The sequence below is a fragment of the Styela clava genome, chromosome 11 (assembly GCF_964204865.1).
Source record: "Styela clava chromosome 11, kaStyClav1.hap1.2, whole genome shotgun sequence".
In the NCBI taxonomy this organism is placed as follows: domain Eukaryota; kingdom Metazoa; phylum Chordata; class Ascidiacea; order Stolidobranchia; family Styelidae; genus Styela; species Styela clava.
In genome coordinates this window covers 756,378-783,279 of record NC_135260.1, presented here as the reverse complement: position 1 = coordinate 783,279, position 26,902 = coordinate 756,378, and the positions used below count along the sequence as shown (strand labels likewise).

The window sequence follows — 26,902 nt, the reverse complement described above, 5'->3', positions numbered from 1 at the left end:
TTTTAGCGGAACATATCAATGAGCAAAGCCTTCTTTTTAGGTAAGGTAAGTGGAACCTAATATTTGAAAGGTTTTTAAAATAATGAGCTAGGCAATGAAGATTCAATTTAAAATTTACTTGGGGGCTGAAGGTATTAATTATGCATTAGAGTGCCGGTACAGGTAAACTGAGTGAAAATTCGACCGCTTGATATTGAAAATAATACTGCTGTACTCGTATACCGTAGCGTTAGACTTAGCAAAATTTTTGATGTGACTGCTGTACTCCTATGCCCATTTTAGTAGGCTACGGACTCACGGTAGAGTATGCACAGTGCCGTAGACCAGGGCTACTCAGCCGGACCTTTCGAGTATTCGATTCGGACCGCACCTAATTCTTCATTTTGGATCATTAGCCCCATTTTTAAAGTTACATTTTATAAAATGACTTTTATTGTTTTGAATATACCGGTATATGAAAAGCACTATAACACCATAATAAACAATCTCGATTAGCTAATAATCATTAGCCGGCCGAGGAAGTGCGCGTTTAAGGATGCAGAAATATAATTTCTGGAAACACCGGACCCAAATAATTTTAAAGTTTTGTATGTGGATCTTCTGTAAAAATAGTTCAAGAACCACTGCTCTATCTATCACTGCTCTCGCGGTTGTCGTATTGGTGCAATTAATATAGAATTTATTTTCAAATTCTGGCGACAGGCTGACTTATTTTTTTTTTTGCACGAGAAATATATATTTATTATAGCCCACGTGATGTGAAGACATAGAATTGACTCTTATATATTTATGCTTTTCACCCTTTCTGAGCACATTTGGGAGATTTCAAAAACAGCGGAAAACCTTACTTGGTTTTACTTCCCAAACTGATCGAAACTGACATACTTTGACTGGTAGTTTTGGCTGGAATTGCTTGAGTTTGTTGCTATTCAAACGAATACTTGAAATTGGGGGATGGGGGTCGACTATTTAGTCCAGGGATGTTCAAACTGTGGCCCGCGGGCCAAATGCGACCCGCAAAGAAAAATTGTGCGGTCCGCGGGGAAGTGCCCCCGCGAAACGAGTTTTAAGTTTAGTTAATCTGGCACGTGCGAGCAATCCCAATTCTTCTGTATTGCAAAGCAAAAGCCTGTTGCAAAATACATGATGTTATAAAAACGCGTTTCTGACTGAATTCGTTCAAAGTCGATGTGACAATAAATTCGAATGGCAGTTTTCTTCAGAAATTGATACGTTTACTCATCATTTCTGCAAGGACCCCTAATAATGCCGTAAGATCAATAACAAAAAGGAGCAATTTTTTGTCTCTGCAACTGCTATAAAATCTATCCCAAATAAGAGTCCTGACTCTCCTGTAATAAAAGTTGCACACCCCTGATTTAGTCAATTTCGGCATCATAACATACCTAACTTCTTTTGATTATGGATGAACATTAGTTTTAACACCCTTTCAAATAATCACAACACGACTATTTTATTTCATATATTTCAAAATATAAAAAAAGAAAGATTGAACACATACTGGCAAAATGTATTATTAAGAAAGATATTTAGTAAAAAAAAAGAAAATAATTTAAAAACATTTCACAAATATTTAAATACTGGATACTGTTGAAAATAATAAGTGAAATCTACTAAAAATTCGCCCCATTTTACGTCAATCGATATACTTTTTGTCTGATTATTAAGTTTCAATAGGTTTCGGTTTGAACAATTTTCTGAAATATAAACAATACAGAACAAAAACTTCCGTTTTTTCTTTTAAAACTTTCTGTTTTTTTCGCCGCTTTAGAATCGGAAATTATCAAATTTTGATGCTTATGCGGTGATTTGGAAAATGTCCTTTCTATTATAATACATGGTGGCCAAAGGTTAAACGCCTTGTTTTCTCCATGGGGAATTATTATGAAAGATATTCAGGCACCAGTTCAACGGCCGTTGCAAAATACATGATGTTATAAAAACGCGTTTCTGACTGAATTCGTTCAAAGTTCAAAATTCGAATGGCAGTTTTCTTCAGAAATTGATACGTTTACTCATCATTTCTGCAAGGACCCCTAATAATGCCGTAAGATCAATAACAAAAAGGAGCAATTTTTTGTCTCTGCAACTGCTATAAAATCTATCCCAAGAAAAGGCCCTGACCCTCCTGTGATAAAAGTTGCACACCCCTGATTTAATCAATTTCGGCATAGCATACCTAACTTCTTTTGATTATGGATGAACATTAGCTTTAACACCCTTTCAAATAATCACAACACGACTATTTTATTTCATATATTTCAAAATATAAAAAAAGAAAGATTGAACACATACTGGCAAAATGTATTATTAAGAAAGATATTTAGTAAAAAAAAAGAAAATAATTTAAAAACATTTCACAAATATTTAAATACTGGATACTGTTGAAAATAATAAGTGAAATCTACTAAAAATTCGCCCCATTTTACGTCAATCGATATACTTTTTGTCTGATTATTAAGTTTCAATAGGTTTCGGTTTGAACAATTTTCTGAAATATAAACAATACAGAACAAAAACTTCCGTTTTTTCTTTTAAAACTTTCTGTTTTTTTCGCCGCTTTAGAATCGGAAATTATCAAATTTTGATGCTTATGCGGTGATTTGGAAAATGTCCTTTCTATTCTAATACATGGTGGCCAAAGGTTAAACGCCTTGTTTTTTCCATGGGGAATTATTATGAAAGATATTTAGGCACCGGTTCAACGGCCGTGAAATTATAACGAGTAAGTTTCAGAGTATAGAACGTTTCAAAATTAAGGTTAAATTTCTGAATGTTTTTTATCATGTTTCCCTGGGTTACGAAGATAAAATATTTACATCAGACGTACGGCAGGCTGATAAAAAATGCAAAACAAATCCAGTAGAAGGCGCCATAGAGCCGAAAAATTGCCATGAAATCGGATGAAACTGTAGTGCCATTCTTATGGAGCCCTATAAAGCAAACTACTCATTTTAAAAACAAATAAAAAAAAAAACGATTCGAGGCATTAGGTAGGTGCAAAAGTAACCGCATACGGAAAGTAAACTCATATAGTGTCATATTCACAAATAATACGTGAACAATCTGTATTATCCTCTTGTGACCAATTTCATCTGAATAAGCGGAAATCAACCCATAACTTATCGTCTCAATCTCTTCAAACTGGCGAGGTCACGACCCCCAGTGAGTCGCAAAAGGGCTCAATGGGGGTCACGGGGCTGTGTTTCAGGAACATTAGTGAAGTAAGGTATTCGACACCAACTTATGTTAAAACGAAATATCGATCAAATTTGAATGATTTGGAACCAGTACTGAGACCCACCATCAGCGAAATGGAGACAAGATTCGATCTTTTGTGCAAGAATTTTCACGCTTGTTTCATTAAAAGTATTGTCAGTTTTATTGGTATTTTTCCTAATATCTTCTGTATAATTAAATTTGACTCCATTTTTATTTGGGTTCCAGAGGGTCACGAAAAAATTCGGCGGTACCAAGTGAAAGTTTGAAGTAAAAGTTTGAAGATTACTGACCCAGTGATTAAAACGCTGATTAACTAACGATTTTGGCATTGCCAGTTATGCAGTACAAACTCCATGCTTCGCCAGGTTGAATTGAATTGAGTGGATGATGTGAGGTTGAAAGGATTCGGGACTTCTGAATATATCATCCCTCTGCGTTCAAGTTTCTGCTTGTGAAGGACTTGTTTGGATAAGTGACGGTAAATGGATTTTTTAAAATTCTCCCTTGTCAGTGTGATAAAATAATCAATTCTGAAACATGATTTACTTGGGAACACAATATTTTATTGGTTTGGTACAAAAAATTTAGGTAAGATATCATCGATCAAGCTCGGTTATAGATAATTCGCTTTTGATACAAGCCACAACTGCGGGCCATGCTTGTATACAAAAAAAAACGACAAATAAACCAATTTTGATACAACAATCTTAAAAATGATAAAGATACAAAAATGGAAAAAAAATTAAAAAAAATCACAACAATTGAAGTATATTTATGAAAAAGGTAATTTTACGCGCCGAATCATATTGTTTGACGTAACAAACGTCCCACGCCTTTTAATATGACGTGACAAAGTTGTCCTCCTAGTATCCCGCCAATAGAAAGTCTCGTTTCATTTCGAAACTATCAACTTGGTGTGTCATGTGACCCTTCTCCGTTCGCGTGATTGTGACGTCATCATAAAGTGACGTAGGTTCACCCTGTTTTCCCGCGTTTTTGGTCACATGGGTCACGTTTTTGCGTGGCATTTGAACAGCTGGTTTTTCTTGCCTTCTGTTTCGCCTGGTTCCCGTCTGCAAGCGAGATGATCTTCGCAAGGACATCGCTGATAGTGCTCCATGCTTCTCCGACTTTTGCGTCGAGGGCGAGTACAAACCTGTGAAAGTAATAGTGCGTTAAAAAAACTCAACAAATTCAGCAAGTATGTTGATATATTTGAATTATCCAAAGCAGTGGTTCTCAAACGGTGGTGAGCACCCCATGAAGTAAATTTTGAGGGTGTGTGAAGCTAATCAAATATAAAAATGTTTGTCTGATTTGATCTTGCTCGCCTTATTTTAGATATTCCGATTTCTTTATTGTTTAGAACTTGCGATTCCATCCACGTATTTTCAACGTGTTTTTTGAATCATACTTTTGCCATACTATCTGTTATGTAGTAATTTTAAGTAGGTAATTAATTTTAAGGTGGGACGCGAAATTTGACAAATTCTAAAAAGGGAGCGCGGCCCAAAAAAACTGCGCGAGGCGCGTGCAAATCAGCTCATTCAATAAAAATAGGTGGACTTTTACAAAATTCTCAAACTAAAAAAAAAAGTATATATAACAGTATATAGCGTGTAGTTGCTAAAATTCGAATTTTTAAATGAAGTCATAAGTCTAAAGACCTAACGAAATATAGGAATCAAAAGTGCTTACTTCGCCAAGTTTGACGTAGGGTTTGCAAACCCTTTCCCAATGAAGACGAGCGCAACAGTAGCCTTCTGGACAATCCAAAGTACGGATGCATTGCTGGCGTAAGTCTGTAAAAAGAAAATAGGCCGGTTAGAATTGGAAAGTAAAATTTGGGATGATTGAGGCTTTCTATGACATGTAAGTCGGTGCTTGTAATCAGGGGCAAAGCCAGAAATTTTTAAGAAGGGTGGGGGGGGGGGGGTTGTGAAATTTCTAATTGCAAAGTTAGACCGTCACAGCTAGCGGGCCCGGAAAACGTGGGTTCTCCAGGGTCTAAAAATTAAAAATACGAAATACAGCTATTTTTGATACAGAAAAATGCATTTTTTCACATTTCAAGGGGGGGGGGGTCTTCGCGTTTCAATGGCCACGCTTGTAATGGCAAAAATTCAACTAACTCCCTTCCCAACGACGTAATTGGCGACTCTTTATCCAATGGCATATCGATTCTGGAGGTAATTCTATCTCATTCACGGAAGTTACTCAAATTGTAGTGTTTCATGTGACTCATACTTGTCCCACGTTTATTCCACACTTGTCGCACGCCTCGCTCGTCCCGTATACGGCTTTATATATGTTAGAGTTAGTTAGTCCCGTCATTCATATATTAGAACTAGATCTCTACGTCAGGGCTACCCAACTATTTTCACCAAAGGTCCGTGAACGAAACTTCAAAATTACTGGGGTCCAAACATTACCGAAAATTTATTTCATCAAATAAACGAAACTTCAAATTCAATATTAAATTAAATACAAGAGCAATGAATGGCTCGCAAATATGGACACAAATATCGACCAGTACGACAAACTGTATAGCTGTGTATTTAAATTGTATCAAAATCATTTGAAACTATAAAACGATGCTTATGTTGCTAATATAGACAAGCAGACGCGGTCCAAATTTAATGGTCGAAAGGTCCGGATTCGGACCGCGGTCCGCCAGTTGAGTAGCCCTGCTCTACGTTATCAAGGTTGGCCTGTGGACCCCCGAAGTGAATTGACAAAAAATCTTAATTGCGATATATATGGCAAACGGATACTTTATTATTAACGTTAAAGTTCTGTATTTTTCAAGATGGCCAGGTGATTCTACAGATATCTTTTGATTGCACAAAAGTCTGGAATTCGCTTCTACTACAATATTGACATTTCAAATGTTTTTATCATTTAAGACTCAGCAAATATTTGCAGAATAGGAAATTCTATTTTTGCAAAAGTATTTGACTAATCCAGTTGCAATAATGAGTTTGATTTACTGGAAAAATTCATAATTTCCTACAAGTCTTTGTGAACCATTTGTATTCTTAAGCTATTTGGAATATTATCTGACGTATATGAAAATTCTTTGCTTCTGATTCGAGAAATTAATTTACCCTTTTCCCTCTTAATTACTGGCCTAATACCACATATTAATTAATGAAACGAAACTTAAATTAATAAGGTATTCAAAGGTCTTTCTGTACACTACATAGAATTGCTACATTTAATCTAATAGATTAAATCTAAAAGATAATAATTTAACATCATAAAACAAACAAAACCGCCGATATTTTTACCGTAAATGCCATCGTATTGTAAGTTTGTAAATTTAACCCTTTTTTGCGTCCCGCCCCAATCGGTATGCGTTTAAAACAGGAATTTACGTATTCCCAGTGCGCAGAGGGTCAGTATATCGCATTCCTTCTTTGTGTGTGACATCAAAGCGACGTGGGGTGGTTGGCGACGGTGCACGACCCGATGGGAGTCGAACGTCCGGTTTGGGACGACATGACAAAACCTACTTAGGACGGTAGCAAGTAAATTCATTACCGTATCGCATCTGCGCCTACTCGACTTGTTTTCTCTGATCTTTGTAATTTGATATTTTCCACATGTAGGAATCATTGTGACGTAATTTAGCGTGTCATTTCATTGTTGTTCGGTCATAAAACGATGGAGTTTCGTTCCCGCCAAACAAAATTTCTTGTAAATCACTTTCTCTGGTTTATTCAAATTATTTCATTCGGAAAATGACTACTTAGCGAGGCGGGAATTGAGTTTCCGATGTCTGTGACTACATAATGACGTGTCGTTTGTGACTTTGACGTCATAAATATTCTACTGTGAAATGGGAAATTGTGAAACAATACCATATAAGGTAGAAATATACCCATTTTTGCTTCCTTTTTTAATCACAATTACCTTTAAAGAAACACTTTAATCAACTTTACTGTTTCTCCCACGCCAACCCGTAAATTTTGCACTCGTCAATTTTAATCCGTATGACTATCACATCATTAACCATCCCAGATTTAGTGTTTGTGCGATCATAATAGACGTCAGAACAGTGAACTCTAAACTATGTGATAGCGCTTTTATTGTCAATGACCCAATTCAAAGTATCAAAGAGGATCAAGGCATTTGTCACCCTTTAACTATCTCTATATACTAACTAGTAATCCTCTGTAGAACGCTATTGTGCTACCAAGTAAATATATGGTTCCGTTCTATTAAGGAAGGGTATATGGTTCCAATCGTCATTTAAATGGCCTCCCCCATACAAGGCTACCGGGCTGCCATGTGGACATCAGGTTAGGAATATAGGGGTGGATATATGGCCCCAGTTGCCATTTGAATGGCCTCCTCTATACAGGGCTATTGCGCTACCATGCATACTACAAATTGCCTAAAAAATTTCCGACTTTTCTTTTAAGTACCATGAATCTAATGAGTGATTAGTACTATCCGACTTAATTACTACTTTGATTTATTTTAGGAAATAATAGGCTTCTGTTTGAAGTTTAAAAACGAGAAAGCCACTGTTGTTTCCTGCCAATAACTTGAGAATTATAAAAGGTGAAATTATCCGAAGAATGGCGTTTATTGCGCTTATTTTATTTTTTTGATTTCATATTTTACCCTGAGCAGGGGTTTAGACAAGCGGTTGCCGAATTTTACTGTTTTTGTTTTTCAAATGGCCGAGATTTAGACGATACACCATGGAGGTTGCGCATTTTAACTTATTGACTTCAATTCCAATCTTCAACACATATAGATAGGTTCACCGCATAATACAGTGTGTCCATAAAGTTTCTTTACAATTTCCATTTTGTTATAAAGTCAGTTCTCAATATATATTAACCAAGTTTGTTGTTTTTAATCCGTAATTGTTCAAGTATTTTACTTCATTTGATACATCTATGACGGCCAAAACAATAAAAGGTATCGATAAATTCCCTTTAATTTGAAAGTTTAAAAAAAAATTAAGACTTTATGGACACTCTTATAATCGTTCATCGCGTCTACGGACTTAAATACAGTATGTTCAGTATATCAATCACGTAATTTACATGAACAGTTGACAAAATGCCCATATACTCTGGTATACAGTGTGGCCCACAAGAAAGTATTTAAAAATTTATTTTCTGATAGTTTTCATTTTAAGTAACACTGTAGGTTATCTTATACGGGATGTGCATGTTTACTACATAAGAGCCAGGTTGCGACCACCGGACACAAAATTCGGATAAAACCATTTGATATCTTTACAAGCCAAATGTGCCGATCGAACAGTATCTAAATCTGTGATACTTCCAACCTCAACATAAATTTCAAACCTTCGAAACGGATATTGTTAATATTCCTTTGATGTTTCGCCCTACTTAGAATCATAGGTTCGCTTTCATATTGCGGTGAGGCGGGAATTCTCATTTCCCGCCCAGGATAGTGACGTCATAGAGACCCAAATGCAGCGTCATAATAGTGTTTGATTTTAATATTTGCGTACCGCTGTCGCGTGCATTTGAAAACTTCAAAGGGCGCAAAAACAACGCGCGCTTACGATTTTAGCAGCGACTTCGCACCTTCTAAGCGGACGATGAAAGTGTGTTTATACGATTATGGCAAACATAACATGGGATTTGGTTTATAATGACCAGAGGATAATTACCCTTATTCGCCTTTAATCATGCGACTTACGAGAAACCCTTTAAAAGTCCAAAGTTTAAGAAATTTTGAAACGAGTTACAGCCGAAAGAGAAACAATTGACGCAAGTTTTGTCAATGGCCATGAATTCCCACAAGAGAATAATTGCAAACTTGTGAACACTGACCCATCCATTGGAATTTCGTAACGACCAGAACGTTGCAACCGATCCCACTAGCGTAACTACATGTACAAATGGTAAGAAACCAACACAAGCCTATCCACAGTAAATCATGGCGCCTTTTTTCGATCGGGCATTCTTTACTGTAGGATTGTTAAAAAAAACACTCCCCATGTTCTTGTCCAAAAGAAGTATTAGTATTGGGCAGACATTCTAAACGTCATTAAAACTCATACTTTTCGATGTGTATTAGCGCATCTTGTTACGGGCCGTCATAATTGGATACCCAGTCCCACTGGCGGCATAGGCGGAGGACGAAAATTTTCCGACTGTCAAGTTACAGCATAACAGTTAGCGGGTAAGCTACAAAATATTGCTATGTATGATACATGGAAATGATTTTTTTTTTTAATTTTAAAAGAGGGAGGGGGGACCCTCAACCACTACTTTCTCTTTCCTCCTGATTGTGGTGGTTAGTTCAGTAGCAGTCCAAGTATTTTACTTAATTTAGATAACTCAAGTCTGTCTTCGCTTCCTATCCACGGCAGCCTAACACGAGACTCAATCTGAGTTCAAATCCTCTTTTTGTTGTAATTACCGATATTACATCAGTATTTAGTTTCCTTCCCTTTGATCATCGGCGAAGGATATTTAACTAATCGCCCTAAATTGGCAAGCACCATCGTATGCTGTAAACAATACCCAAATTTTTTACTATGAATAATGAGGTAAATTTAACAATTTGTATAGTTTTGGAATAATATATTTCTTTGTTACTGATCATATATTCAAACACCGCGCTTGACACTACACTACCCAACTAAACACATAAGCATTTATGGACTATAGACAAATTAATAACAATAGAATTTTGGATAAATTTACGTGTTTTTAAAAAAGTCATATTATGATTATCGTTGCCGCATCAAAGGAAGACGCCGGGGAAGTTGAATCGTCCAAGTGAAGCAAAAAGTTCAATGTTTAAGTAATTCGGCGTTACGTGATGCGTCATTTTTAGTGGTGATAGGAGTCGATTAAATACTACCTCCGGGAATTCTTTATCTAAATATGTGAATAATATGTATACGATTAATAAGAATAGCCATTTTAGTAGCTCTTGATATCTCAGTGGTCACCCTTAACTTTTTTTAGAGAGGAGTCTCGTTTATTTTTGTTCGAGCACACGAAACTGTGCTCGGGGTTACATTTATTTGAATAAATTATCATAAAACACATATAACAGTCCGGAATTTACACCGTGTTCGTTATTTCCTTACGTTTGTCACTATTCTTATTACGGAAATATACAAGAAAAGAAAACAAAATAAGGGTGCCAAACCAATCGTACAAAGCGATACTTCCGTTACTTGTCATAGAATTGAAAGTTCAAAACCTCCGCGACCCGATTGCCACATTGTTCGTTTATTTACACAGCGTTAGGAAATAAACCTTCCGATAGCTACGCTAGTATCTCACTCACTAAGATACTTTATCATAATTTAATTACAGACATACCGGTGCCAGAATATCATGAACACTCCCACGCGGAGTATTATAATTTGTGCGCGTAGGAAATATTCATTCCCATTTTAAAGTAAGGTATTCGTGATCATTGAAAATCTCGATTTTGGAACTGAATTGCTTTCCTTTTATTCATTGTTAGCAAAGTAAGACAAAACTTAACGATTGGTGATTTTAGACGCTTATTTTCTAATATCCTAATTTATTCAAGAGTGTGGTGTTATCACGATAACAGCATAAAATCCTAACTACTCGTTGTGGTCGTGGGTTTTTTACATACAGGAAAAAAACTTCGACCCGCGTTCTAAAAATGTCTACTATTTTTGTTAACTCTTTCTATTACATGTAGCTCATTAAATTTTATACATTGTTGAATACTTTTAAAAAATCTGGGATGGAAAAGTGAGGTGACCTGAGGAAGTGTTCCCATTTTAAAAACTCTGATGAACTTACCGGAACCAGGTGTTCCTGGAACAAAAGTTAGATTTGTTTTTGCGTTAATGGGGGGTGGTTTCGGTGAATTTCTTCCTTTCCCTTTATCAGTGCATCGACGTTTTCCTTTCTTTCCACCTTTCTTGCATTTTTTCTTTCTTCTTCCTTTCTTTCCCTTTTCTCCTCGTTTCCCGCCTTTCCTTTTCCCCTTTCTTCTACTTTTCTTGCATTCTTTGTCGTCAGGGTCGCATTTCTGGATAATAGAAACGACATAATTAATACCACAAAAACAAAAAATATGGATAAAATTAAAGGTAATCAAATAACCACTAAACACTAAACGTATAACAGTATAACACCAAAACGAGAATGAACTATATCAGAGATATTGGCCCTTCGATTCTGTTTATAAAAAGAGAAGTATAATGGTGAATTACAAATTTAAAAATACCGCACAGGGCCTTGTAGGTAGATTGGACGACTCGTGAATGAGAGCGGCGTTAGCAAGAGCCCCAAACGCCCTCATTTGAACCGGACATAAAACCCAAACTATTTATTTTTATTAGAGATTCAAACTATGATATATTTTTTCAACAACTTGATGAATTTATTTTTTAATCCGGAAAGTATTCGCGCGGACGCGAACGAACCGATGATCCCTTCCACGCGATCTGCTGATTGATTTTATCCGTTGTTTCGTCAACAATGATCTATTGTTATGATGTCACAATAAGGATGAAAGCACGTTCCTAGTAAAGCGATGATTGGTCGGCGTTGACAAACGGCACAATTGTAAAACAAAGCAAGATTTTGCAGATTTACATGTTTTGCAAAATTGTATTGTTTTCCACTTTGTAAAGTTGTGTTTTTGCCCAAATTATAGGTTTTCATCGGTGTTTTTTTTTATATCTATGAGTCAACCGCTACATCGACCTGTTGTTATTTCATAAATGTCATTCTTATTTCTGAAGTTATCGTCATTCGCCTGTAAATCCCAAACGAAAACCTTTTTGCGTTTGGAAAAAAATGGATATTAAATTTCAATAAAAAATGCTAAATCCCTGGTATATTATACAGTATTTGTAAAAACCTATCTAAATTAGGATTACTAAGAATACATGAAATTTGCGAATAATAAAGCAGGTAAAATCAGAAAGTATCTACGGTTAATACTATCAAATCTTTTAGTGTTTTTCAAATAAATTATTGTCAAATAATGGTCGCTTCAAATATCATTTTCTAAAAAGTCGATAAATAGATGATAAAAGCGACAAAACTGATTGTTTTTACATTATGTTTACATTTATGAACTCCACTTCGCGAGTAGTTGTTATTAAAGTCAGTATTTTCTTGTACATAGCTTGCTTGGAGTTGGAGTGAAGACATGCAAACGTTGTGTTTAAAAATTTAAAAAAAATGTTTTTTCCATCAGCGTAGGTGTTAAATGCCAAAAATATCGCTTCCACGGCCATTCATTTGTTTCATTTCATATAGATTAACAAAATGCTTGAAGGTTTTTTTTATCCACCCTAACCAAGAACATAACATCAAATTATATTTGTTATTACACTCAAATCATAAGTTCCTACAAAAATATCTGAACGGGTTACCAAATGTTACAGATTCAACTGACGCCATATTTACCCAGTTTTATCAAAACATTTTTGACATTTACCTGTAATACGTATTCGCAAACTAATAAAGGTTATTTTCCGTTATGTTTAATTTTGCAACAGTATTTTTGTACTCCTGTGGCCAGCAACCACAAAATTACGCATATAAATACCTATAGGAAATGGCAAATATTATAAATAATGTTCAGTTTGAAAAAGTATGCTAAAATTGCGTTTTTAACGTTTTTGCGATAAATAGACTGTTCTAATTCCTTACTTCCCGTTTATCTGACAATTAAGGGCAATTTCATAGATCTGATACAAGACGGATTATCACATCATAATGCCTCATGTTGTGTCAATTGTGATTTCATACAAAGGAATATTTCCCGCCACCTGCGCAAACTTTTGGCGGCAAGTTGAAAAATTCTTCATATTTTTTAGCTCGCCATGAGAATGTTTTAAATATTGACTCTTTTTGTATTGAAAATGTGTCATATTAAGTATTTAATACAAAAAACCGCATATAGATACTCGAAGCGACGTACGGGTTAATATAGAGGTATTAGCACACATAAAACAGGTGATCCGCTATATTCTGTCACAGCTGCAATCGGTATTGTCCTTTTTGACACTTATAATTTAAGCTTTATGTCGCAACAAAGTGAGTTATTTGAAAAACGCGAAATAATATTCGTGACGTCACAATTCATTCCAGACATCGATTGTGACGAATAAAGGAAACCTGACAAAATCACGTGACCACATATTTAACAAATTTTTTTTTAAGTATAACAAAATTTATGTTTATTTTTCCGCTCCAGAGTACATGAAAGTCCAATGTTATGGTTTTGCTTGTGTAGAGCACACTTCGCTCTGTTTTGGGGACAAATTTTTGCTTTCAATACGTGGAAAGTGTCGTTAACAAAACGGAAACACACACACCTTAAACATATTTCATTAAGTGTAACGGGGGTAATGGTATGCGATTGGTAATTGAAAAAATGCAGAAAACTTAGTTGTATTCTACTGTTAATAAAATCGTCCAAATTTCGGGTATCAAGGATAAAAATTCCATTTAAAATTGGTTGAATGTTGAACGAGAATTATTTACATAATAGAACTCGGAATTCTAAATATTTTAAATTCTATTTTTTAGTTTATATTTACATTACAGAAAATAGATCTTCTATTATATATATATATATGACCTTTGACAATAAGACTTAAAATTTGCCAGGCTACTTTACAAATGAGAAGAAACTCGATTTTTAAATTGATAATTGAAAGCAATGTGGTAGATTCACGATTTTCTAACAATTTTACACAAAGAATGGTTTTTGCCTTCAAGACCGCTGACATTATACCTTGGCGAAAAAAAATTGATTCAAGCGTTAAAACAACTCAATTTGAACTTGGGGTTGGTGATATGGTTTCATAATCAATTTGCACGTAATAAATACAGCACGCCTGCAAAATTTTGTCATGAACAATTCTGCATACATGACATCTTTATATCCGTTCAATGTCAGTTATCGACTTTGCGCCTGCAGAAAAAAAAACTCCAAAGAAAACTTCTGATTGGGTTTTTTGAATTTTAGCAGAAAAAATATTTATAATGAAAATTGCGTTTTTAATCTTGCTTTGATGGTGCCGGTGAGTTGGTACTTCCGAAGTATGTGAACCAAGATGGCTGACACCGGAACGTAGTATGTGTACCAGTTTAGGATTAGGCCATAATATAGCAAATGGCTAGTCCCCGAACTCGTGATAGAACTAAAACAAGGAAAATTGGAGTAAAATTATGTCCTAACTCTAACATGGTAAACCTACTACGTTTCGGGGCCCGCCATCTTGTTCACATACTACGGGAGTACCGGTGAGTTTATTACTTGGTTGCAAACTGAAAATAATTCCCCTTGGTTTCCGGAGTATTCGATCGCAAAATTTAATATCATGGAAGTTATGAAATGAACTGACACGAACTCGCTACAAAATAAAACCCCCGCACTTTACTATTAGTGGCTATAACTTGTCATCAAATATGAGCGATGTGACAAAAAAATTTGCAAAATCAAAAACTACAAAAAAGGGTATTTGAACTCAAATTTGATGGTAAATACTCGCAAAAATTCAACAATAATGAGACGTTCAAAATACGGTCAACGATTTCTATACAAGGTAAAGACTGAGGTTTAAAAATTCAAAGGAATATATATTTATAATTGCACGTAAACTCCGTCCTATTTCCCGATTTATTTTAGCTATCGAAATTATATATTCAAAGTATGATACTTTATCACGCCCCCTGGTTTTTATGGGAAAATGTTTCGACAAATATGTCGATGTGTTTTATGATTCGCTGTAAAATACCGCAGTAATGCAAATCAAAGTTTTTAGCAAATATGCCCAACTTTTATGGGACTGTAATATGTGCAAATTATATTGAGAATTATACCCTAGTACTTTGCGCGTTTGCTCGACTATATTTATGCGTACCAGACAAAAATATTTCGGGTTTAAACCTGGTTATGGAAAGTCGGAGAATAAAATTTTGCCGAAATGATTCATATCATGTCCAAACTCAATAATAAAACCTGATTCGTCCGAACTTTGATCGTAAATCTCGGACCCATATTTCAGTGTCGCTTTGTAATTAAATTTTGATTTCTCAGACTGAAGTCAGACCCCATCAGACAGGCATATTTGAACTATGCACTGATACACATACATTACAAATATACATTTAGGTTATTGTACAACGAGATTCTTGAATTACTTGGAACAATTTCTTCATTTTTACTATAACATCCTTGAATTGTACGCAAATCCGAAAACACATAGAGGATTAACAAGTTATTTGACTCGCATATAACCTCAACAGATAAGTATATTTTTCTTCGTCGAAATTATGAATCTGGCGTATCGCCCGAACTTGAACAAAGTTAATTACAGCCTAAACGAGGAAACAGTCACTTACTAACCAAACTACCAAGAAAAAAAACACAAAAATGTATAAAATTCGACTCCAATTACAGCATGGTTAAAGGGCAAAATACACGGGATGGATTCTGACCGCAAATGAAGACCGATTGTCTTTAACATACTGCACGTTTTAAGCCGATGAATGATAAAAGGCGCAGTGTACAATTTATCAATGAAATGCAGCTCGCTTGAAAGGGAGAGAAATTTAGTTTTTGACAAATTTGCCGTCGGGAAAAAGTTTCAAAGGTTGAACGGGATTTAGATTAGTCCGATAACCGGTTTATTTTGACACCGAAAATCATCATGGTGGATAAATAGTAATGTTGGGTAGAGATCTATAAACTTTGAGTCGAAAGTCGAATCAATTACTGAGTTTTGGACTAACAATTTTTATTCTGTCGCGCTTAAGTGTCTCTTCACGAGGTCACGAATCATTTTAATAAACTCTGTGTATTTGAGGATTGCTCTATTGGTCAGAGTATATATACCATGACCCGACACAAAACCTTTAAAATTCTTAACTACTTTTACGAAAATAAACAACTTGTCACTTGAACTTCTGTTTGTTAATACGATTTGCACAAATTTATGTTCTCTCTGGAATATGTTCAAAATCACCTGAGTTCTTTATTTGAGTCACTCTGTATGCAAGTACGTACAATAGTATCGGTATAGTACCTATGATGTTGCTCAAACACTGGTAATACAACTGGTATAAACGACAGCTCATTAAGATAAGATAGGGGGTCCAGTTAAGTACCCCATGCCAAGACCCAATTAGGGACTTTGAAGAAATGGTTCAAAGCAAATTGGAAATTTGGAAATAAAAACACTATGATATTTGTAGAATGTGCAAAAAGGGCAAGTTTTTCGATACGAAAAGTCGATAATAAACAAGTTGTCAATTTCGAACCAATCATTTATGATACTCAATTTGGGTCGAGAACTTAGAAATCATGGCAGCGCTATAAAAGTTCAAAGCCTACAAGCTTTCTCCTTTTGAGAAGTGATAAGTGCCTTCAAATATCAATATATCAAATCACCATTACTTTCTTGATATTTGCACCATCAGAATTTTTTTTAAATATGTGAGGTTTTATGCAACTTAATATTGTTTGCTTCTCCCTTATTTCTACAACGCGTTTGGCTTTTCATAGCAGTATATTTTTTTTCATTTTTAACCCCCTTGTTTTGTCATAAAACACAATTTGATAATATTTTGCAGCTCATAATCTGCAGGGCGCTATATTTTCTACATCTCCGGAAACGATAAAAATTGAAAATTTTGAAGCTTTTTAATCAAAAGAGGGTTTTGTTCGAGGCGAGCCATGCAAGAAGGATTACGGTTAGGATTTGCGAAAAAAAATTGAAAATTATGAAAGTTAATAATCAAGCATGGACAGGACTTAAATGAAGACATTTAAGCCCGGACTATGTTTGATTTAATATAAACTCAAACAAATATTGATCAAAGAGATAAGTTGTTGTTTTGAAGTCAAAACCAATTGATGTACCGCAAATAAAAATTACTGCTTCAGAAAAACAAAACTTCAAAAAAATAAGGTTTTTGTCAAATTTTGACTCAACTTCTTACGAATAGTTAATTACTAGGTTCGATAAAAAAACAATTATAACTCGACTACGCATCATTTTAATAGTTTCGTTTGTAGTTGGTGTTATTGTAAACAAGAAGCAAATATACTGGAATTGCAAAGTATATAAATCCATTTCCTTTGTTTAAATATATCCGCTGGAGATGTCCTTGTTATTGGACACGAAGTGTTCATATGAATCATCTTGGTGAATTGTTGTTGGGGCCTTCTAGAAGTCTTTAAATGCTGATGATTTAAAATTGATTATTCCAACAGTGGCAGAAAAAAGCGTTTTATACCAAAAACAACAAATTAGCTGAACGATTCATATTTACACTTCGTTCAGGTAAGCTAAGGGGTGGGGAATCAATATTATTACTAAATGTCAATAGGAAATCATTTTTCGCATATATCTAGAAAAAACAGCAGTATAATATGTTGTTATAAATCTTTGAAAATAGCAATTTTTCGATTACTGTACATTTTACATTTCTGACCTTTTGGCCAGCTTGGATTTTTAAATCTTTTTTTTTCAAAGCAATTTTCCAGAATCGTGATTTCCGATCGTGTATCGGCTAGCGAGTAACAAATTGCTTCAATGACAAAATAATGGAAAGTCGACGAGGCGTAAAGTTTATTGTCATGTCATAATCGCACTTACAATTTGTTTTCACAATATCACTAAAATCACAAATTTCGTCTTCAGAGTGAGAATTCTCCCCACTTTGTTCCTTTTTGGCCCCGATTTCAACGTTCGTCAACACGAGAGCAAACGTTCATCACACAAAAGCCAAGAGCAATCATTCACAAAAGCAATTACAAATTTCAAGTCTTTATACATCAACTCTATGGCCTGTGCTTTTCACCTTCAAACGAGGGTGCATACCGAGTTTCGTTTTGTATATTTGAACATATCTTAAATTATTTAAACGTTTTTATTAAAGAAAGTTGTAATAGTAAAAAAACAATTCTCTTCTAATAATTAAGGAAATTGGCACCGTACATATTCCATGCATGTTCCACAAAATTTACTCTTGCATATACCCACTCTGTATTAGGTATTCAAATCACATTTGCGGTGAGAGAGCCCGACGGACACGGAATGGTGGCGACATGCGGGAAACGAGTTTAAGAACATGTTTCCTATTTATTTAATAAAAATATATAGCAAGAAATGCCTATTCGGGCCACACGCAGGATATCTAGTGGTTTGGTTAAAAAAGTATGACGTCACTTTACCAACGTGTGACGTCATATACCATATACCACAATTCTGATGCCTTAAAAATATCAGTAGAAAATTTTGGGATGTGGGATTGTTCGTATATAGATCTCAAATCCGATCTGTCATATACAACGAACAATAAAGCATTTCATGTACCGACATGTATTTACTTCATCCCTTAGTATAGAGATTAACATGACCATGAAAGCATTGCGGGGTTCATTTCCATAGATGTTTAACCATCCGTTACAAGAAGTCTTTTATTCTCCCATATGCCTCATCAATTTAACTACTATGTCAACAAACTATGGTTGTCTCTCGTGTGTCTAATTTACAGAATTTTCGGCGCTTCCGTAGTATGTGCACCGAGATGGCGCACAACCTAAACCCTTACCCTGTGCATATATTATGTTCCGCTTGTGAGCCATCTTGGTGCACATACTACCGGAGCACCGAATTTTCGAAGCCATGTGAAAGTTCTACATGGACATATGGAAACTCAAGTAAAGATTATAAACCAACCTTGTGAGGTATTGTGATTAATAATAACCGTCGTAAAGAATGAACTCCCTAGCAATTACACCATGGCTGTCAACGCATGTCGTCGCCTATGTCAACTGACTTCATATAGTATAAGTGTGAAGTGGGGGGATCAGGGGATAAATTAATCCGTCCACAAAAACACTAGGGTTACCAACACATAAAATGGTCTTAATCAGACAGAGATGCTATTATTTCGTCCTTATACAAACCAAAATTTCCACTTTTTGCGATGTATCGATGCTAGCTTATAGCTCTATTAATAGCGAAAATCATTTCAAAACCAAGTTTTATAATTTTTAACATTAAGAATTAATTTGACCACGTATGGAAATTAAAACCCAGGTTTAGTGTTTGGACCTGTTACTAAGAAGACGTTAACGGTCGATATTTCATGTTAAATTGTCAGAAATATCTTCATTCTATTTGAAGATTTCTTGTCAAATGCTTTCATATTTTGTCATCAACTTACATATTTGACGTTTGTGTCGTGTAAATGATGGAAATATTATGACATAAGAATGACCTGTTTATGTGATCACAATCAGATGATGACAATATTGTGAGACATAATCCGAAATCCGTGAATGTTTGGCGCCAAATTAAGATTTGGGTGGTTCTTGTAGAGAGGTAAAAAGTTCAATCACGTGACTAATGGATTGTTTCGTCATAGTTTATTGTTTTATAACAGTTTTTCTAAGCTAAATAATATTTCTGGAATTCCTGACCTTGGTATTGTGTTAACCACTGTGACATCACAATAAGTTCCCGCCATAAGTCTGTTTTGAAAATAAACAATGGATTTCTATAAAGTAACGATAAGTGAGCTCAAATTTCCGTATTTGCATTGTTATCGGACAAATATGTTTACTTTGGGTGGATTATAACGTCATAAAGTCAATTTCTTCTTATAAATACCAGATTTGTTTATTTTTGAAAACCGAAATTACCTGTTTATCTTTTCCGATATAACATTGCGGAAGAAATTATGATTTATACCTTACCCGATCCAAAATCTAAAACCATGAAAAATATCTATGATAATAGGAGCTGATCGAGATTTATGAGTTCATAAGGGGAAGAAAAAGCTCATTGTTTGACAATAATCCACTTTTACGAAAACAATGAAGGGGATAAGAGGTTAAACATCTCATAAAACTTCTTGCTAAGAAAATATTGAAGTAGCTGGATCTGACGATCAAACGAATCAACCGCTCATAAAACCTTCAAGTGGGCAATTGTTGACGGTTTTGAGGCCTGTGATACGACAATGCTCCTTGTGATGTCATTATAACGATCGATTAATCCAACATAATGATATTATTATGACGTCACGATTACTTTATCCAATCGGCGGGAAAATTAGTCTCATATCGATGGGTACTTGGCGCCATAAGTGTTTTCAAAAACGACGTTTACAAACCAGACGTTCTATATATGGAATTCGACAATTATTCTTACAAAATCGGTTTTAAAGGTCGACGACAGAAATAGTTTGAATGCCAAAAGTCTTTTGCGGTGATGGTTGTTGCTAACAGCGAGAAAATTTGCGGGTTCGGAAGTGGATTTATAATTGTTACAAATAGGAAAACAATTTCTTGGCGCGAAATTAGAGATTATAAACTTACTTAAAACTTTTTTTGTTAAATTTGAACAAAACATGGTCCGCGCTTATATGATTTTTATAATATTTCGATCAAACGCGGGTCTGGGATGGTTGAACCACATTCCATTACTTGTTAATTAATAGTCTCTTCATTGCGGCAAATAATAATTAACATTTGAAATCGCAGCTGAGTGATGTTGTCGGACACCGGATATCAATACTAAGAGGTATATCTAATCAAAATAAGATTCGGATTTCCATTTTGGTTTTATTTTTTCTGAGCATATTGCCTCAAGTTTCGCGTTAATCGGTATTTACGGACTCATAATACACAACCATAATTCTATATAGTTTCTCTTGGCATTTAAGTGGGTCCTCTATAACTAAAATCTCGGGCACTTGCTCGGGAGTAAATGAAGGATACTCATCTCTGTGCAAAATTATGGACAGTCACTCAGAAGTGAAGGAGACTCACCTCTGAGCAAAGTTACGAGCACTACCTCAGAAGTAAAGGAGACTCATCTCTGAGCAAAGTTACAAGCACTCACTCAAAAGTAAAAGAGACTCATCTCTGAGCAAAGTTACGAGCACTAACTCAGAAGTAAAGGAGACTCATCTCTGAGCAAAGTTACAAGCACTCACTCAAAAGTAAAAGAGACTCATCTCTGAGCAAAGTTACGAGCACTAACTCAGAAGTAAAGGAGACTCATCTCTGAGCAAAGTTACAAGCACTCACTCAAAAGTAAAAGAGACTCATCTCTGAGCAAAGTTACAAGCACTCACTCAAAAGTAAAGGAGACTCATCTCTGAGCAAAGTTACGAGCACTAACTCAGAAGTAAAAGAGACTCATCTCTGAGCAAAGTTACAAGCACTCACTCAAAAGTAAAAGAGACTCATCTCTGAGCAAAGTTACAAGCACTCACTCAAAAGTAAAGGAGACTCATCTCTGAGCAAAGTTACGAGCACTAACTCAGAAGTAAAGGAGACTCATCTCTGAGCAAAGTTACAAGCACTCACTCAAAAGTAAAAGAGACTCGTCATTGAGCAAAGGGCGATCACTGACATGCCGCGAGCTACCGAAACTATATGTAATAATAAGTGAATAATAAAGTGTACATATCATACTTTTTTCACTAATAACTCCGAAAAAGCATTAAATTTTACCAACGTTTTTACTTGTATTTTTCTGAACATGAAATAGCGTGAAACAGAACAAATTCTGAAAGCGTTCGTCTCTTTGATGTTTCTTTAATCATAGTAATAAAAGTAATCCCGCGCGTCCGTAATCATAAATTAAAACGAAGAACTCTGAAATTAAACTTGCGACACGCGAAGTGAAGGAAACTAGAAGGGCACGCGAAGGGATATATTGCTATTTTTAACTACTAATTGGTAGGTTTACTAATACCGATATGTCGTTTTCAAAGCCAAGAGATTCTACATTTAAATTTGAAACTTGGAATAACACACTTCTAGCATGAACTGCCGTAAGTAAATAATAATCTAAAACGGAAATTGAGGGCGACCACTAGTGTCCATAATCCACATCTAGTACCAGCAACTGCATTATGTTATAAAATTCTTTTAATGAAATAAATTTTAGTGACGTCAGGCCTGATTGTTCGTTTTTCATTTTTATTAGTTTAATTGTAACAATTGCAATACCCGAATATTTCGATATCAAGAGTTCTAATTTAAACTCCGAAAACTCTAAATTAAAAAAAAAAAACGTATCAGATTCTTGCTCTTACGCAACATATATAATTTCATAGCAAATGATCCATGGATTTCATTTTTTTTTTTTCGATTATCATCAATTTTTTTTTTAAGTCTTTTCAAATTCTTTGGACATCTCGGGAAAAAAAGATTTACCAAGTGTCATATATACAAGTACGCTTTGAAGTTGACAGTTTGGCAAAACGACAAACGTCAGGATGTCTCCCATAAATCTCCAGGGCCGAGAGCATAAATCACCACATTGCCGAGTGGGAAATTTATATCAAATGCTATCAAATTGTCCCAGTTTATCAGTTTTTATTGAAATTTGTGCTTTATAGTATATGCTCGCCACAGCGCTTATCCAAAGTAAGTAAAAAGGAGTGAAAGATATAGTTTATCCAACGATATAACAATTATATCTTGCTATTAACCCGCCACTGATTAGATAAGATAAGGGATGTGATAAAGGAATGATAGACTCATCGTTTCATACTAACTTTTAAACTTAAGATAGAATGACTAAAAAAAAACATATCAAAAAATAAGTTATTAGTAAAGCTATTGCTTTACCTTTCTCCATTTAATCTAACTCAAAGAAATTCAAAATCAAAGAAATTAGTAGCGAAGCAGTAACAGAGAGTAGGCAGTAATATTTCATTTAAATCACAATAGGGCGCATTGTGGCTGTATAATTGTCTGTTAGTCAGTCTTAGCAATGAACATTTTTCATTCGCAAACGCGTTGTCATTAACAGCAGCTTTGCAAACGAAACTTGGCAGTCGCCCTCGTCAACACGAGGCATTCTTCCAGAATTTTGACAATAGCAAGCGTCGGTTGAATGAAAATTTTAATTAAAAACCTCACTTTACGTAAATTGTCGGCATTTTTAACGTCATCTTTCAACAGTTCGAGAAAGCTGTGTCGTAAAACTTAATGTTGACCTTTTCCGCTATTTTCTCTGGTTTTTATGATTCGAGATTTTCCTCCCAAACGCGCGACAGTTCTTTTAAATTTTGAGATTTTACGTTGCTATTTTTAGACCATCAGATAGGAAAACTGTACTCAAAATTTCACTGTCAATAATTTGATAAAGCTGATTTACAATTTCTCGCAAATCGAGAAAGACATCGGAATTTGAATACACTGAAAGTAAAAACGGTTGGGTATGTAATAAATAATCACATGCGTCGTCTTATCAGCTTTCGGCTCTCGCGGGTAAAAACCTTTTCCATTCCAATTACCTGAATGGCCCACTCGTGGAAACTCTAAAATAAAGCATTTCGCTTGTTATTTTCAAACGCATAGGTTTTCTGTGGACAATCTCAAAAGTAAATAACAGACATTGATTATATCTGCTCAAAGTTGAGTCGTGTTACCAATTTCATGCCAAGTTTTTGACCGAAAAAGAAACAATTCTTTTCATATGTACGCCAAAATTTAAGTCAAAAATCAACATTTCTGAACCCAAAGTTTTTTTGTTTTTAACTAAGCCTTAAATAAACAAGAATCTTGAAACAATTTTTCGTTATCTTTCCAGATTCCTAAACCCCAAACCGTGTCTTCAAAAGTTTTAAATTTCATTGCTTGACTGTAACTCGATACAATTGAAACAAGCTGATCTCAATAGAGCAAATAATTTTCTTGTTTTCTAACGTTTGAAATTGAAATCTGACATATTGTGTCCTCTCCATCAACCTATTCGTAAGACATTTAGGTACTCGCGAATTATGTGAACCAAGATGGTGGACAAAGGAACATGGTATGTGTACCAGGTTGGGCTTAGGCCATAATTTTGGGTACAAATACTCATGAATCACTTGGCTAGTCCCCAAACTCGTAACAGAACTAAAAAAAAACAAATATTGGACCAAAATTTTGGCCTAACCCTAACCTGGTACACATACTACGTTCCGGTGTCCGCCATCTTGGACCACATACTTAGGGAGAATTTTGAAGTTTTTTCCACAATTATGAGTTGCTGGAAATTTAATTTATTTTCATAGTTTATTATCTGAGCTTTCTTTACACCAACTATGACTTTGTTTCCCGCGTTAAAAATTTTTTTAAATTTTATGGCCGCACTATTTTATTGCTTTGCTATCCACACTAGTATAACCGGATTGCAAGCATAATCACTGAATAAATTTACACTCTAATCATTGTGCCGTACTTTACCACTTGATATTCCACTAAGCTGTAAACTAAACTGGCTACAAAGGAAATCCATGGTTTTAGGGATGTAATCTTTAACCACGCGCCAGGATTAAAAAGTATCTTAACTCGAATTTTTGTTTCAAATTTGACGGGTTTTGGGTTTTTCATTTTGAATTATTTCAACCGTGCTGATCTCATGTCTAGAAAAATTTTGAAACATTTTGTTTGAAAAAAATGGCGAGTTATTTTTTACATAGATTGATATATGTAAATTAGACTGAACAAATAATCTTTCTGAATGAACGTATTTCGGTTTTCCTTGTATTGTCATTTTCCATATATTTAGCTCAGATTTTATAATGATCCGACGGTAAATAAATGTGTTTACTATATTTTTTTAGTAAGTGAAATCGTATTTTCGTATAAAATATTTTAACATCTTTAATAACTAGACGCACTTTGCGCTTACTGTGATTTTTTTAGTAACAGGAATAGCGAGTTTGCAGTTCAATTTATCCAAAAAACACACATTTTTTAAATCTTTCATGGTAACGTAATACCTTAATAAGACAACGTTTGACCACCTACAAAATCTGACGTTGTTATTCGGTGAGTAATATCATAAAAATTGACGATTACAAATAAAATAGAACTATGATTGAAATGTTAGAAATTAGCGCACCTGCGATTATTGTTACTACTTTGAGTTCATCATTCATATTATATTCAGCGATAACCTGTCATAGTTTTGAACTAGTTCGAAGTTACACGCTAAAATAATAAACATTCGGAAAAATAAAATATTTTATCTCTAAAGTCAATCTTCAAAAAGTTAAAATGTCTTAAAAATCCTCGCCGCGACCAATCGCTTTGGTAAGATTACAAGAAAGACTAGTTGGGTAAATAATCAAGTTCGTTCACGTCCGCCGTGTGTTTCATTCACGTTGAATTATTTCGGCGCCTATATATGAACTCTGAGTTTTTGCTTGAATGTTTTCACAATTTCACTCCGAATAGGGCACTAGGCAAAAACTAACTGATATATACGCTAATAGTGTTTAAAAAAATAAATTCTGTGAGACTTATCTAGCAAAAAAATTATTTTTTAAATTTTTTTGAAAATTTCTTAGTCGTTTCCACACGACAAGCCGGTAGCTTTTTGTAACTAATAGGACTAATATCCGAAATCTGTAGTTTTAGGTGCGCCCGACCTAAGTTTTGGTAGCCCTGGAGAAGAACGTTAGCATGTGGTTTCAGATAAATTTTGTGTCTAATGTGGTAACCATTGAGCCATCATCTATACGCCATTTTAGTTTTACATCAATCGTCATTAGGAACTTCGTTCATCATCAATAATTTTGAAGACGTCCGGAAATAATTAACATCGTTTCGGTTGCGTCTGAAAATTTTCAAATCGTTCCGTTTACGCACAAACATCCCGTGAGCGCGGACGTGCACGAATCCATATTTTGAGATTAGCATTTCGTTCGCGTCCGCAAGGTAAATATCAATTAGTTGAGATGCGTTTCGTTGCGGTCCGCTTCATAAAATTTACTTTCTAAAAACATAAACAAACTTAATCCCATATCTTGTTACTTTGAAACTTTTGGACTTGTTCAAATAAACATAAAAGTTTGTTAAACTTTCACTCAGGAAATTAACTCTAGCCCACCTTAGAGTGTGGGATATTCATTGCTTATATACAAGGTGCTGTATGATTCATTCCTCAACCCCACACGAAAAGAATATCGGTTAAATTTTTACTTAAGTTTACAAGACCACACATAGGCTGTAAATAACCTCAAATGTTAAGACTATGCCACCGTGCTAGCAAGTATAAGAATTTACACTTCAGTTTCCCCGATGCTCTCAACTATGGAATTTAATGCTTCTCTGCTTGAATGTTTTTATTTTTGCTTTGTTTGTTGATTAGTGAATTAGGGCCTGGGTGTAAGCAAAACTCATTCGCATATGATTTTTGCTTTTATAAAATCTACAACACAAAGTACCGGTGATATAAATATCAACAAATAACTTTCTGCTTTTGGAGAATCGTTGTTCAGTAAATTTAAAAAAGTTTTTTTTTTCAAAGTTATTATTGATTTCCAATCTTTTAAAAAGTTCCAGGCCATTGCTAGTCATTAGCAAACTTAATAAATCACTACAAATTAAGCTTTAATTTACTTGTAACAAGTCCGATATCATCTCAAAAATCGCCTCGATACTTCAAAAGATAATTTTCACTTTGAAATTTTTTCATCAATCATTCCTAACGAAGGGAGAACCCAATGTAATGAAGTGTACCGCGCCCTTGTTTCACCAGAACTACTTCAGGTTTAAATGTCAACTCACCTATTAGATAAGTTCAAATAACTACAAGGAAAGGCTGAGCGAAGAAAGCGAGAATAGTCGAACAGTTTTTTACGGTCAGTCCAGTCAGTAGTTTATTTTT

General features: G+C 34.9%; 1 protein-coding gene across 2 annotated transcripts in view; it reads right to left on the bottom strand.

Moving 5' to 3' along the window:
- Positions 1-2,264: 2,264 nt before the first annotated feature.
- The window catches only part of LOC120347777 (uncharacterized), a 92,357-nt gene continuing 67,719 nt past the window's right edge, over positions 2,265-26,902 (bottom strand). For both annotated transcript variants that reach the window (XM_039417864.2, XM_039417865.2), the window contains exons 3-5: positions 11,037-11,268; positions 4,942-5,045; positions 2,265-4,399 (exon numbers count right to left, since the gene is read on the bottom strand). In XM_039417864.2, coding sequence (XP_039273798.1) covers positions 4,253-4,399; positions 4,942-5,045; positions 11,037-11,268 — 483 coding nt within the window. In that variant the 3' untranslated portion in view covers positions 2,265-4,252. The remainder of the gene's footprint in view (positions 4,400-4,941; positions 5,046-11,036; positions 11,269-26,902) is intronic.